Source organism: Lynx rufus, unplaced genomic scaffold, assembly GCF_022079265.1.
Source record: "Lynx rufus isolate CCGP_SWC_20201006 ecotype Redwood Valley unplaced genomic scaffold, mLynRuf1.p SCAF_10, whole genome shotgun sequence".
NCBI classification, from domain to species: domain Eukaryota; kingdom Metazoa; phylum Chordata; class Mammalia; order Carnivora; family Felidae; genus Lynx; species Lynx rufus.
In genome coordinates this window covers 86,049,949-86,064,806 of record NW_025814824.1, presented here as the reverse complement: position 1 = coordinate 86,064,806, position 14,858 = coordinate 86,049,949, and the positions used below count along the sequence as shown (strand labels likewise).

Here is a 14,858-nt window from a genome sequence, read left to right as displayed (position 1 = left end):
CCCTCAGGGAAGCCTTCTCTCATCCCCCAGGTTAGGGAAAATGCCCCACGGCACTCTGCACTTTTTCTTCTTTGTTCCTCCAAGCACTTAGTGCTAAGGTATTTGGTAATTATCTGTTTAGGGTCTGTGCTATCCACTGGACTATCAGCTCCTAGAAAGGTAGGGACCATGTTGGTGTATCCATTGCTACGTCCCTGGAGCCTCACATAGCCCTGGTACACAGAGGCTCTCGACAGTAAGTATCCACGGACCGCGGCCTGCCACACGTAGGGGCTGTTTGAGGGTGGACTTGGACTTGCCAGACTCAATGGAGGCCCCAGATGTGTCCAGCCGCCCTGTGTCCGACTGGGTATGAAGCTCAAATTCCTTCTCATCCTTTCCTGTCCATCCCTTCCCCACCTTGGGACTAAATCCAAATACAGGTCAGGCTGACTACTAGAGAAGTTATACAAATGGCAGCAGAAGAGATCAGGAGGTGAGCTTACTTTTGGTGTCCAGACCGCCGCGGTAGCCTGTCCAGCCCTTTAGGGTGATTTTGTCACCCAGAAGATGTAAAAATTTTTGAAAAGCGTCACTTCCGATTTCTGCAGGAAGAGGTAAAGTGTGAATAAAGTACAGAATGTGCAAGGTCGTCATTTTCTAACGATGCCCTGAAATCACCGGAACGTTAACGAGGCTGTGGAGACTCGGGCAGCAGACCTAGCGGAGAGGCCACGCTTCCTTCCCGGAGACGGCAAAGGAACTTCCACAATTCACGGGATTCCAAGGAAAGGAAAACCACAGAATCAGACTGACCAACCTTCCCACTGCCAGACTGGGATCACAAGGCTTTAGTGTTGCAAAACGTAAACACCATTGCTACTTCTATTAATAATGAATAGGTATGTAACAAGAAGAGCGCAGGTCACAACAACAGGAAAATGGCACATTTGATAATTCTCCCAACCGTAAATATCAGAGAAAAATCTTCCTCTGCTACTGAGATTATGATGTAGAGCCAAATTCTTCCAATCCCGTGTACTTTTCCAGACAGACTCCATCTCTGGTGCCGGTGGCCGGTCCAAATTTGGTGACTGACAAATATTTGCCAAATTGGATGAAACTGGACAGCAGCTGCCCTACAAAGTTGACCCTGAAATTTTACCCTAAAATTTCGTGAAACAACGGAAAGACTCCAACTCAACAGGTACGCTCAGTTTGGATTGTCAAAACTGTCAACAAGGGTTTCAGTGAGCACAAAGGAGGGGACACTTACCATTGCTGAACATCTCGTCATCAGTGAGCTGCCCGTCTTTGGCAAATAGAACCCCGAACTTGAAATTCACAGAGCCCTTACAATAAGACAACAAAAGACGTTGAATGTAACTTTATCATGAAAACATATACAGTTAGGATATGTGTTGTTCATCACTTAGGAAAATTTCAATGACCAAGATGGATATTTGAGGATTACTTTCTCTCCTCCATCTCAATTTTGACTAGTATTAACAAAATCATTTATTTTTATAGGTCTTTATAGCTTACAGTTGAGACTTTTTTTTTTTTATGTGAGTTAATTCATTTGTAATTTCATTACTAATGGCTTCTGCTGGATGCCAGGTCTATTCTGCAGCAAAACAGCACTCAAATTGCCAGCAGGAGCTCACAGGACTGGTGCCATGTTCTGATCAGTTAACACACAGGAGAGCTCAGTGTAATTCAAAACTGAACACAACAATCTTAGGCTGATATACTGTGGACTGTTAGGAACAGAAATGGAAACTGTAGGCAATTTATTCTAAAAGCTGGTTTCCCCGAATTCCTCAAGATAATTAACCTCAAGAAGTCACAAAACAGATGCGTGTGTTGGGGTGCGGATATCAAGAAGTCGCTAGTACAAATGTTCAATCTGCTACCCTGAACTCTAAACAATGGATTAAAATCATACTCTGTGGGAATAATAAATACCAAATACAAGGTGATAGGTTCTACAGGAAGAGTGAGGAATGAGATTAGGTAGATCAATGGTACTTTTCATATTTTCTTCCTCAAGCTGGATAATGGGTTTACAGGTCTTCATAATATTATTCTCTACCCTTTTTTTGAATATCTGAAGTATTTCATAACAAAAATGAAATCTAAGGTTGGAAGAGAATCAACTTTTGCGAGGCTCTGTGATGCACCACTAGATGGGGGAATTCTAGGTGGTCAATTAAAGGGTAGGCTAGGAACAAAGGTGTTTAAAGCATTGGCCAGTGGATCACAGGTTGGTGGTAGGGGGTGGGGTGGGGTGGGGTGGAGTGGGGTGGGTGGGTAAGGCAGAATGCCAGGATTCAGGACAGCTGGGTCTGGGAGAATTAAGACGAAAAATCCAATGGCCCAATGCTGTGCTTCTAAGCATCTTTCTGTCCTCAACACACCTAACAGACAGATGCACATCCATCAGTGAGTGTGGTTTTCTATACAGAGCGTGAAAGAGAATGCGCCCAGGCTGAGCTCTCACCTGGAACTCTTCCACAGCCCCTTCTACGGCCTGTTCCTTCCCATCATGCAGGTCTTGGCTCAAATGCCCGTGTCCAGAGAGGCCTTCCCTGACTTTTTGATATAAAGTCACTGCCGGCCATAGCATCTTGTTTATTTTCTTAGCACTATTCATACTCAGTAATTCTTTTATTAAATGTGCATTTGTGTCTGTTTCTACCACTAGAACACAAGTCTTTGAAGGATAGATCATACACGTCTTCCTTTCTACCGAATCTCCAGTGCCCATCATGGTGCTGGGTATACTGGAGACGATTAATAAATATTCATGGCATAACCGTGTGCATAATAAAGGAGCAAAGACACAAAACTGGTCAGATACAACTTGTTTTTCACAAGCTGCCTCCAAATGATTACCTCTTCTTCACAATCTTGTTTTTGGTAATTTCTTACAATTTTTGCCTGGGGTCTCTTCCTACTCGAGGATTCTAAACTTGCTAACTTTTCTTCCTGTGTTTTGGAAATGATGACAGCAGTCACGTGTCTCCAAGACTCTGGCACACCCTCCATTCTCAGAGATCCCTTAAAAAGCACCTAGGCTCAGTCGGTTAAGTGGCCGACTTCAGCTCAAGTCATTTGCGGTCCGTGAGTTCAAGCCCCGCATCGGGCTCTGTGCTGATAGCTCAGAGTCTGGAGCCTGCTTCTGTTTCCGTGTCTCCCTCTCTCTCTGCTCCTCCCCCATTTGTGCTGTCTCTCTGCCTTTCAAAAATGAATAAATGTTAAAAAAAAAAAATTTAAAAAAAAAGCACCTACATGGGGTGCTTGGGTGGCTCAGCTGATTAAGCTTCTGACTCTTGATTTTGGCTCAAGTCATGATTTCACTATTGTGAGATCGAGCCCAGCATTGGGCTCTGGGCTGGGCAAGGAGCCTGCTTGGGATTCTCTCTCTCCCTCTTCCTCTGTTCTTCCTTTGTTCATGCACATGTGCGCTCTTTCTCAAAATACAAATAAATTAAATAAATAAATAAAGTGTCTATAGTAGTCTGCCTATAATAGTATCTCTTAGGATAACAGTGTTGAGACTAAGGCAGTGGCTCTCAGACTTGACCAGGTGTCAGAATCACTTGCGGACTTGCTAAAATAGACTGCTTGGCTCCACTCCTGACGTTTTCAATTCATCACTTCTGGGGTAGGGCCCAAGAGTCTGTATTTCTGACAAGTTCCTAGGTGATGCTGGTTCTGCTGGTCCAGGAACCCCACTGTGAGAACCACTGGACTAGAGAATAAACCAGCAGACTGGCAGGTGGCACAGGATCAGGTCCAGCCAAGCTGACTGCTGGCGAGCCAAGAGCGAAAGGCTGGGTCGATGGCTAGAGTCGTGAGCCGGGAACCGGCCGCCTCTTAGAACCAGAAGGGACCCTACGGCCCATGGAGTCCACGCTTTCCTCTTACAGACAGGACGAGTGGAGACCAGGGAAGGCCAGCCTCACCCAAGGCAGGCACTAAGCGGACGGTGGGATAGGAGCCAGAAGTCGGGTCTCCAGACTTTTGACCCAGCACTCTCCCCAGCCCCGCGGTGTGGTCTTCTCCGGGCAGTGCTGGGTTGACAGAAGGGCTGAGCCACAAGCAGAAAGGGGGCCTCCTGCCACCCGATCACCGGCCAAAGCTTGAAGGAGTTTTTATGGCTCTGTGACTGGCATCCTGCTACCAGCGCCCTGGCTGAGGAATCCTCCCGCTTCAGGTGGGGACTCCAGAAAGACCAGTGTGGCAAGGCCTTGTTAAAATACCTGGAATTTACCTACAGGGTCTCCAGCTAATTTTGTTTCTAGGGCTTCCCAAATGATGGTGACGATTAACTCAGAGTTACCACCTATCTCCAGAAGTCAAGGCTTCACTGAATAGAGTGGATTATATTTTTGGAAGAGATGGTTTTGGGGAGGGGATGGTTTGATGTGGCACTACCCGACCACCACAGATCACATGTGAGCAAACTATTTAAGCTGACATCATTAAGCTGATCTCTCAGCACTAGATCTTGGGGGATGGGACAGAGGTCTCAAGGTTCTAACACCAGATCTGGGCCCCAGGAGGGAGGTGACTGGTATGGGGAAATCCGTGCAAACTGGTTTTCTCAGGATTTAAGTCCTGCTCAGACACTCATCATAGAGATAGAATCATTTTTCAATTCCTACTTGTATGGGGTGCTTTTTTTAAAGTTTATTTATTTTGACAGAGAGAGTGAGCAAGAGCGGAGGAGGAGCAGAGACATGGGGAGAGGGGGAGGGAGGGGGAGAGAGACAGAGAGAGAGAGGGAGGGAGAGAGGATCCCAAGCAGGCTCCATGCTGTCAGCACAGAGCCAGACGTGGGGCTTGAACCCATGAACCTGAGCTGAAATCCAGAGTCAGACGCTTAACTGACTGAGCCACCCACGCACCCTTAGGGACTTTGGATTTTTAAGTTCTAAATGTTCTGAGACAAAAGTCAACGTGACTATCAGCCAAGGTGCAGTCATATCCTTGGGAATTAATAATGAGCTAGGAATCATATTTCTTTTGAAGGAAGGAAGTGAAGTATGTGGGGAAACTGAAGTTCCAATAATTCGAGAAGCGCCGAGAAATGATGGCCTGATTTGAAACCAGATACCCCTGGTTCCTTGTTACTCTGGGTCAGGCGCTACCTTGGCATTTTTATGATTCACGTGTTCCTACACTTCTCACACTGTCTCCATGCGTGTTGCGGCCTGGGGAGCCATGCCTCTCCTGGGGTGCCTCTCAGAGGACGAACAAAACTCGGGTTTCAGATAGTTTATCACTGTAACTGGGTGGAATTAGGATAAATGCTCCCGGGCCGAGAAGGTGGCAGGATTAAACAGAAGTGCCTTGGCCACATCCTCTCTGAAGGATGACCATGGCTCAGGCCTCTTAGAATACACTGTGACGAGTGCTTGCTCTTATTGCGTTGAGCAATATTCTCGTAGTAAAGAAATGAAATTGAGAAAGAAAGAGATCAGCTATTTACTTTTCCAAAACTCAGGAGGTCCAAAAAAAGAAGTGTAAGAAGATAAACTCCAAACCAGTTCACAGGGGTTGTACGGGGCTGCGGATGGGGTGGGGAGGGGTGGGGAGGGGAGGGCGTGGAAGTGAAGGTGGGGAGCTTTCTCATTTTCCATTTATACATTTCTGCACTTTGTCAGAACAGGCATGTGCATGTACTCTGGAGGTGCCAAATAAACACCTCTGGATTCACGAACAGAATAGTTCTGAGACGTGAAAACTCTACGCAGCGTAATCCTAATTTTACGTAAAATATAACAAACATATATACCAAAATGGGATACTATGCCAATACCAGTTTTCTCTCTGATTTTAGGCGGTACTTTCGAGTTTTGTGCATTTCTGTAATTTTTGAATGTTTGCCAGAAATGTCTATTACTTTCATTTCTTGCCTTCTACCAACTGCAGCCACAGGCATGACTTGTACGTGGATAACATACAGATAAAAACGTGGGCGTCTGTGTGCTGGTGCTCTGCAGCAGCCCATCCTACACCCCCACCGTCCTGCACAAAGTCCTCCTGGGAGTTACAACAACCTGGGCCGCATTATCTCAGCGACTTTGCACGTACATCGACGTGTTCACAGGAATCCCCTGAGATGTCACTGGCTCAGAGAAACCTACGCTGTTCAACATAAAAAACCTGCTCCTTCCTGCACCGCCCACTTTGTCTTATTTTCCCCACAGCCCTCAGGGCTAGCCACGTTGTCACGTTTGTCTGATTACTTGGGCACTTTGTCTTATCCCACCAGATCGTAAGGTCCATGAAGGGGCCTTGTCTTGCTTGCCGATGTATCCCCAGTGCCTCAAATAGTACAGGGTACACACACAGGGGGAGCTCAGTAAATATTTGTTGAATCAATGAATGAGCAAATGAATGAATACACATATAAATCTTTGCTTATAAAAACAACTGGAATTGGGGTACCTGGGTGGTTCAGTCGGTCTTGATTTCAGTTTAGATCATATCTCACAGTTCGGGAGTTTGAACCCCACAATGGGCTCTGTGCTGACAGCGTGGAGCCCTGCTTGGAATTCTCTCTCTCTCCTTCTCTCTCTCTGACCCTCACCCATCGGTGTGCTCTCTAAAAATAAATAAACTTAGAAAATAAACAGGAATTGCCCTGTGAATTGCTTTCTTTTCCCCTCAGTAAACATTATATCATGGAAAACTTTCCAGGCCAGGAAATAAAGATCTACCTCATTCTTTTCTTTTTTAATTTGAGAGAGAGAGAGATCAAGTGTGGGGGAAAGGGATAGAGGGAGGGAGAGAGGAATAGAGGGAGGGAGGGAGAGAGGGAGAGAGAGAGAGAGAGAGGGAGAGAGGGAACTTCAAATAGGCTCTGTGCTCAGTGCCCAGCCCGACATGGGGCTCATGAGATCCCACAACCCCGGCATCATGACCTGAGCTGAAATCAAAAGTCGGACACTCAACCAGCCTAGATGGTTGAGCCACCCAGATGCCCCTACCTCATTCTTCTCAATGGCATCATTGTTTCTCACAATTCATTTAATCAATACATAATCTACTTATTCAAGCAACAGATATTTACTCTGTGCCCTCTCTCCACTGCTCTAGGATCTGGGGATAAGGCAGTGAACAAATTGATTAAGTTCCACCCAGCTCTCATGCTGCTTACGTTCTAGTGGTACAAAGTGTGCAAATGAAAATAGAAGTGTCCAGAAGAAACACAGAGCAGCTTCTAGGGCAGAGGGTAAGAGGCAGGGTGTGCTATTTTAGAGGGTGAGCAAGGACAGCCTCTCCAAGCAGAGACCCTAATCAAGGAAAGGGTGTGGCCCTGAGGACATCTGGGGAGGGGCATCCTAGGGGGTGGGCCCTCCCAGGGCAGATGAGGAGTAAGCAAGTACACGTGGTTAGTGTGGAGGAGAGGAGCAGAGAAGTAGCAGGGCTGGGTCAGGCAGGCCCCAGGAGGCCGGGGAGGACTCGGGGCTTTACTTGGAGAGGGATGGAAAGCCATGAGAGCCTGCCACGTAGGGATGACCTGGCTTGACGTTTAAAAGGACCATTTGGATGATGCCAGACGAGAAAGAGAAGAGAGGGGAAGCTGAAAGCCGGAGGTTCTGCACAGTGCAGGTGAGAGACGGTGGGGGTGGTTCAAGGGATGAGAGCATCGTGGTGGAAAGTTTGAGAAATGTTCAAATTTGGGATATATGTTGAAGAAATCGTCATAGGGTGTGCTGAAGGATTAGATTTGGGGTGAGAGGGAAAGAGAGGTGTTAAGGACTTTTCCAAGTGTGGCCTGAGCAACTGGCCAAATGCTACGGTCATTTACTGACAGGCACGGTACGCAAAAGTTATAATTGAACTACTCAGTTGCCTATTGACAACGTTTTGATTATTTCCCTATGTTAGTGATGTACTTAGAAAACCCAGGACATTTTTTTAAAAGTGGGGCAACAGGCGCCTGGGTGGCTCAGTCGGTTAAGCGTCCGACTTCAGCTCAGGTCATGATCTCACGGTCCGTGAGTTCGAGCCCTGCGTCGGGCTCTGTGCTGACAGCTCAGAGCCTGGAGCCTGCTTCGGACTCTGTGTCTCCCTGTCTCTCTGACCCTCCCTCGTTCATGCTCTGTCTCTGTCTCAAAAATAAATAAACATTAAAAAAAATTTTAAAAGTGGGGCAACAGGGAATGGAAATGTGAGAATAAATATGATGTCAGTAAATCGAGTGTGCTAGTCAAGCACTAACACCCTTTGACTTCATGAAAATTAAAACCTCATTACTCGCCCTGATTACAAGGGTAAAATTTGAATATTTCCGAGCGGATTTAAGTAGCTTCCTTTTATGTCTTTATGGCTGGCTGCACAGGAAATTCTGAAATGTACCTTGGAAAAAAATGTCAGGAAAGTCTTTCCATGCTAATAATTTGCTCACCGAGCAAATCCACGTAGAGAGGTTTGACTGAAAGAAAAGGTCATGGTCATGGTGAAGGGTGAGGCAGAACACAGCAGGAACAAATTTCTCATAAAATTACTTACCTCTTGTTCTTCAAGAACCAGCAAGTCCTGTCAAACCAAGATTTGAAAGTTAGGTCCACGTTTCACAGTAACGATTTTATTTTGACTTCCTGTGAAAGCCAAGCTTCAGTTTACAGCATTTCCTCACCTAGAAGTGCTTAAAAAATTCAAATTTAGTTGTGCAGATTTTTGTAAAATACCTGACCATCTAGGAAAGTCACACGATAGCACAGCTATCTGGGAACAAAAGACTGTGTCACAGTGGGAAGAAACACACAGACACCCGGGTTTCTCCATCTATTTAAAGCTAGCTTATCACACATGGCTTCTGGAAGATTTTGGCCAAGATAAATGTAACTATATAGTATAGCAGCCAGAAAAAGGCGAGTAACATTTTTAAATAGCATCAGCCACCTTCCTGCTTGGTGGAAAGATGCCTTCTTCATAATGCGATCGGTTTGTTTTTGGTTTACTTTTTGGATCCAAGACCGCTTTCCTTCTCTTCTCCCTAACGCCTGTGGCTCAAGGCTTCTTCAGGTACACCTACAGGAGACGGTGGCAGCTGTGAAACCACCACTACCGAGGGGCACACACAGGTGCACACTCACACACCCGGAATGGAGGAGGGCGCGTGGGTGGCCCCCTGTTAAGGGAAAGAAAGTCAAAACGCAGATGTCGGGGAAGCTGAAGGTGTCTTCTGTTTGGTGAAAAACAGGCACAGAGTTATGATATAAATAGGCAGAAGGCTTCCGTATTTTGTTATCTTGTCCTCTTTGATTTTGTTGGAAGAGGGAAGTCAGACAGGGATGACTTAGCACAGATGAAGTCTGTTGAGGATCTCTGCTCAGCGGCAAGATGCTGATAGAAGCATCCCATGGGCTCCGTGGATTTGGGGCCCTGTGTCTGGGGGTCCTATCCAGGCTCCAAGAAGGAAAGGATTAAGAATATTGATAACCTGGGGGCGCCCGGGTGGCTCAGTTGGTTGAGTGTCTGACTCTTGATTTTGGCTCAGGTCATAATCTCACGAACCATGGGATGGAGCCCCAGGTCAGACCGAGTGCTGTGCTGACAGGGTGGAGCCTGCTTGGGATCCTCTCCCTCTCTCTCTCTGCCCCCCTCCCATGCATGCGCTGCCTCTCTTTCTTTCTCCCTCCCTCCCACCTCCCCTCCCTCCCTTCCTCTCTCTCTCTCTCTCTCTCTCTCTCTCAAAATAAATAAACATTAGGGGTACCTGGGTAGCTCAGTCAGTTGAACATCTGACTCTTGATTTTGGTTTAGGTCATGATCTCGTGGTTCATGAGATCGAGCCCTGTGTCGGACAAGTGCAGAGCTTGCTTGGGATTCTCTCTCTCTCCCTCTCTCTCTGCCCCTCCCCTGCTCATGCTGTCTCTCACAAATAAATATTTAAAAAAATTCTAAAAAAGGGGCGCCTGGGTAGCTTAGTCAGTTAATAAGCATATGACTTTGGCGCAGGTCATGATCTCACGGTCTGTGAGTTCGAGCCCCACGTCGGGCTCTGTGCTGACAGCTCAGAGCCTGGAGCCTGCTATAGATTCCATGTCTCCCTCTCTCTCTCCCCCTTCCCTGCTTGTACTCTCTCTCTCTCAAAAATAAATAAATGTTAAAAAAATGTTTTTTAATTATAAAGAAAACATTAAAAAATCCCTTACCTTAAAAAAAAAAAAAAGAGTATGATAGCCTGTACAGATGAAAGAATAAAGGCACATTGATGGTAGCATATTAATAATTCCCAGTTGTTTGAAAATCTGATATAAAGAATTAGTTTTAAGCACTGCATAGCTTAAAGTTGCTTAAAGTTTAACCGAATACACCCATTTTGGCCTCAGTTCCTTCTGGAGTTGAGTTAGTGTACAAATACTGTCTTAAAAATTAAAACAGAAGATATGGGGAATTCACAACTTTATGTATTTGGGGTAAGCTGAGAGCCAATGTTTATTTTATTTTTTAATTAAAAAAATTTTTTTAAACTTTTATGTGTTTTTGAGAGACAGAGAGTATGAGCAGGGGAGGGGTAGAGAAGACACAGAATCTGAAGCAAGGTCCAGGCTCTGAGGTGTCAGCACAGAGTCCGACATAGGACTTAGACCCACGAACTGTGAGATCGTGACCTGAGCCAAAGTCGGACACTTGACCAACTGAGCCACCCAGGTGCCCCCGATAAGTTTATTTTAAAAGCTAACTATTTTGAAGGTATGCAAGCAAAGACTACTCACGCTCCCCTCTCTCCTCCCCATAACATCTGAATTATTTCCCTGAAAAGAGGACTAAGCACGATGTTTCTCTACTTAAAGATTCCACAGGCTCTCCACTGCCTCCTAGCTAGGATTCCAGCCTGACTCTCCAGCCTCTTCCCTGTCACCGGCCTTGGTGTACCCAGTCCCTTTAAGCTCAGCTTTGACACACAGCCGGCACTATGTGATGGCTGCATTCGTAAGTTTCAAGGGGGAGAATTTCAAAGCTACATTAATTGAGACAAGACAGAAGTTTGGCTGACATTTTTCTGATGGCCCTTTACTAGATTATGAGTCTGAAATTTTTTCTCCCAAGGCAGACTGCTTTCCCTTAACAGTAAGTCTTGAGAAAACAGGATGGATTCTGGATACCTTCTATTGTCTATGGTGTTCTATTGGAGTTAGAGCTCAATAAACACATTTTGTGTTTTGCTACTTAAAAAAAATCTCACGTTCCATACATTCGACATCGCTGAGTAAAAAGACTGGCTTTTAACCCAGTAAGGTCCTTCTGAACATACACCCTTTTGGTTCACGGATCAAGGACCGTATTAGTTCAGCGGTTCTCAGTTGTGGCTATGCCTCAGAATCATTCGTGGGACTTGTGAAAAATGCAGATTCCCACCCCCACTTGACAAATCAGAATCTCAGCTGCGAGGTTCTTTATGATTATTTTTCAAAGCCTCATAGGTGATTCTGCTTATGCTCGTATCCTAGGCCAAGAATCACTGATGATCTGTCTGTTCTAATCTAACATTGTGATCAAACATACACCATTATGAAGCAAAAAACTCGTGTTACCTTTTGGATCTCGGGATGAAAAATTTCTCTGGGGCCTTTCTCAAATTTGTCCAGATTCATGGCACTGAAATAGAACGGAGAGAATGAGCCGTAGCATGGTGGCGCAAGTCACAGGGCTTCAGAGAAACTACGTACTAGCTTCTAGAAAATCACAGCTGGACTCCCTTGAGGGCCTGGCACACAGGAAATCAATGATCACACAGGGTGCTCAATGAATGAATGCATGAGGGTAACCAAAGACGGCACTGTACTTTCCTTACAGAACTGCCCCTTAATGACACTCATCTAGTAAGAGAGGAGGGGAGCAATCAGGAGCATATTTTGGGCAACCTAACCTTCAAGATTCTTACTTTTATTTACTAAAAAAGCGATTCATTGACATTTCCGTAGCAATTAATGACAAAATGAAATGTAATGAAGCCCAGTGGGCATTTCTTTCTTCCTTTGGCCATTCTTCTGCCACTCAGGGCAAAAAGGCCCCCCCTTAACAAGCTCGTTCTTTCATGTTTTACTTTGCAAAGCAATGCCAACCTCCTTGGGCCTAAGTTCCTCTAGACGTTAAAACAGGGAGTTGAGGGGCGCCTGGGTGGCTCAGTCGGTCGAGCGTCTGACTTCGGCTCCGGTCATGATCTCACAGCTTGTGAGTTTGAGCCCCGTGTCAGGCTCTGTGCTGACAGCTCAGAGCCTGGAGCCTGCTTCCGAGTCTGTGTCTCCCTCTCTCTCTGCCCCTAACCCACTCGCATTCTGTCTCTGTCACTCTCAAAAATAAACATTTAATTAATTAATTAAATAAAACAGGGAGTTGAACTCCCCAACCCCGGAGGCCCCTTTCACCTAAGAGTCCCGTATTTGTAAATGAAAGGCAAACATAATAATAGCTGATCTTTATGGAGTACTTACTATATGCCGGGCACCCCGCTAAATGCTTTACGTGGATGATCTCATTTTGTCTCTACGAGGCGAGTACTTTTCCATCCCCATTTTAAAGGTGAGGAAATTGAACTAGGATGACAAAGCTGGTAAGGAGCAGAGCCAAGATCTGAACCCAGACTTACCTGACTCCACAGTATTCACGGTTTCATTTCCTTTTAAAAAGTTTTCAAGTTCATGGTGGTAACAAATAAAGATAAAATCTTTTCTTCTATCGGCAGCCAACTGAAGACATTTTGCTCTTCCACATCTTTAAAAAAAAAAGTGTTTCCTGGCTGAAATGTTTCCTCTGTGCTCTGGCTACAGAGCGGTGGGCTGAGAAGCGGAGGCCCTACTCACAGGACTAAATGAGGTCATGACTAAATGAAACTTGTCCTTAAATATAAAGAAGCTGGAGTAACTTCTTTTTAGGAAAAAAAAAAAGTCACAGAAATCGGAAGCCAGTGTAATTCTAAGTGTTCTTCTCAAAGCCAGTTAAGATTTATAGCTCCTTAGAAGCAGCAAGGTATTTCTGTGCTTGATACAAATGTTAACCTCTCCACTGATGCTTTCATAGCTCAGGCTTCAGACTGCTCAGGAGAAAAGTCAGAAGGCCTAGAGCAGAAAGAAGAAGGCCTGCAATTTGAAGAGCAAATCAAGCTTGAAAATGAGATATGAACATTTTTACTTCTGAACTCAGTGCCCTTCATCAGCCAGATGTGGTCCCTAACTAATGGAGTCAAGACTGTCCCTCCATTTAAGAGATGTTTCTGACAAGTGTGCGTTGTGGCTGGGACACTGAGGACATGATCTCTTCCCACCACCTAGCTGCCGATGAACAGAGAGTAAACCACAGGGCCCTGGGATAAGCGTTTATATTCATACAACACAGGCTTTAGTGGCTAAAGGCCCAAGCCTGGGAATGACCGGGACCTGGGTTTAAATCCCAGCTCTGTGGTTTACCAGCTGTGAGATCTTTGTCCAATCCCTTCACTTCTCGGAGGCTGTGATCCTTCCTTGGTGGAGTGTAGGTGGTAACAGATCTACTCTATGGAGGTGGTCTAAAGACTTTCTAAGAGGGGCGCCTGGGTAGCTCAGTTGGTTAAGCGTCAGACTTTGGCTCAGGTCATGATATCACAGTTTATGAGTTCGAGCCCTGCGTTGGGCTTTGTGCTGAGAGCTCAGAGACTGGAGCCTGCTTCGCGTTCTGTGTCTCCATTCTCTCTCTGCCCCTCTCCAGCTCATACTCTCTCTTTCAAAAATAAATACACATTAAAAACTTAAAGACTTTCTAAGAGGATGTCTGTAGAGCATTTAGCGCTGTGCCTAAGAAGCTACCGTTACTACAATGTAACCTCTCGGATGGTGACAGGGCAACAGGTAGCACCTGAGTGGTGGCACTCCTAGGGGTGTCTGGCATCCGGTATGGGGGGGAGGGGTGACACGAGGCAGGGTGGAGAGGTGGGGGCAGAGCCCCAGCAGAGCACAGCGCAGCTGGATGTTCCATTCATTTAACTGTCTCTTTGCAAAGAATAAGGACATTCTTCCCTGAGAAGCATTTGCTGACATATGAGTTTCTGTTTCAAAGCAGGAAAATGAGAGGAAAAATATTTCTTGATTTTGTTTACGAAACCAAAGTATCTGCATGCATGCAAGAAAAAAGAAGGCAGCCACGCAGGCAGTTTGGAGATGCGTAAGAGGGGAGCTCAATTTTCACCACACACTCGCTGTATGATCTTGGCTCTCTCTGAGCTTCCATTTCTTCCGCCGCACAGTGGGGAGGATCGCAGCACCCATCCTACAGACTTGCTGTGAAGACGCTGACATGCAGGACGTAATGCAAGTCAGATGCTTGGCAAAATGTCTGCTATGTGGTCAAGGCTCCAGAAAGTAGAAAAGTAACATCAGATGATCGCAGGAGCAGAGTACTTGTAAAGGCTCCTGGTGTTGGGTTTCTATTCATGAGTACTCACCTTAAGATGGACTTCACAGAGAGAGTTTTTGTGGGACTGTACGGAAGGCATATTTTCTGGGTACCCTGCAAAGTCAAAACACCAGATCAGTGAGGATTTAGCGATTTCCATCTCTGAAAGAGCCTCACCTGGCCATTTAAAAGAATATATGAATGAACATATTCTATGGTGGAGAAAATCTTGCTCAGGCTTGACAACGTCTTCCACCATCCCCCTAGCCCGACATGTGCGGAGTTAAGCATTACTCTTCAACGTATGGATTGATGGGTTAGTGTGGGGCTCAGATGAGCCACGTGACTGAGATGAGAAGGGGGTCTAGTCTCCGAGCCAAGAGTCAGATCAGCCTCCAAAACAATAAGAAAACAGTGTCCACGTGTCAATGGGACCTGAATGTAATACCTCCAAGTCAAAGGCTTTTGGAACTAGAAATCGC

The 14,858-nt window shown here is 45.8% G+C and overlaps 1 protein-coding gene across 1 annotated transcript in view; it reads right to left on the bottom strand.

Moving 5' to 3' along the window:
• The window catches only part of GARNL3 (GTPase activating Rap/RanGAP domain like 3), a 68,925-nt gene that overhangs the window by 45,603 nt on the left and 8,464 nt on the right, over positions 1 to 14,858 (bottom strand). The window contains exons 4-8 of the mRNA XM_047097126.1: positions 14,426 to 14,490; positions 11,544 to 11,607; positions 8,512 to 8,538; positions 1,256 to 1,331; positions 486 to 584 (exon numbers count right to left, since the gene is read on the bottom strand). Of these exons, the coding sequence (XP_046953082.1) occupies positions 486 to 584; positions 1,256 to 1,331; positions 8,512 to 8,538; positions 11,544 to 11,607; positions 14,426 to 14,490 (331 nt within the window). The remainder of the gene's footprint in view (positions 1 to 485; positions 585 to 1,255; positions 1,332 to 8,511; positions 8,539 to 11,543; positions 11,608 to 14,425; positions 14,491 to 14,858) is intronic.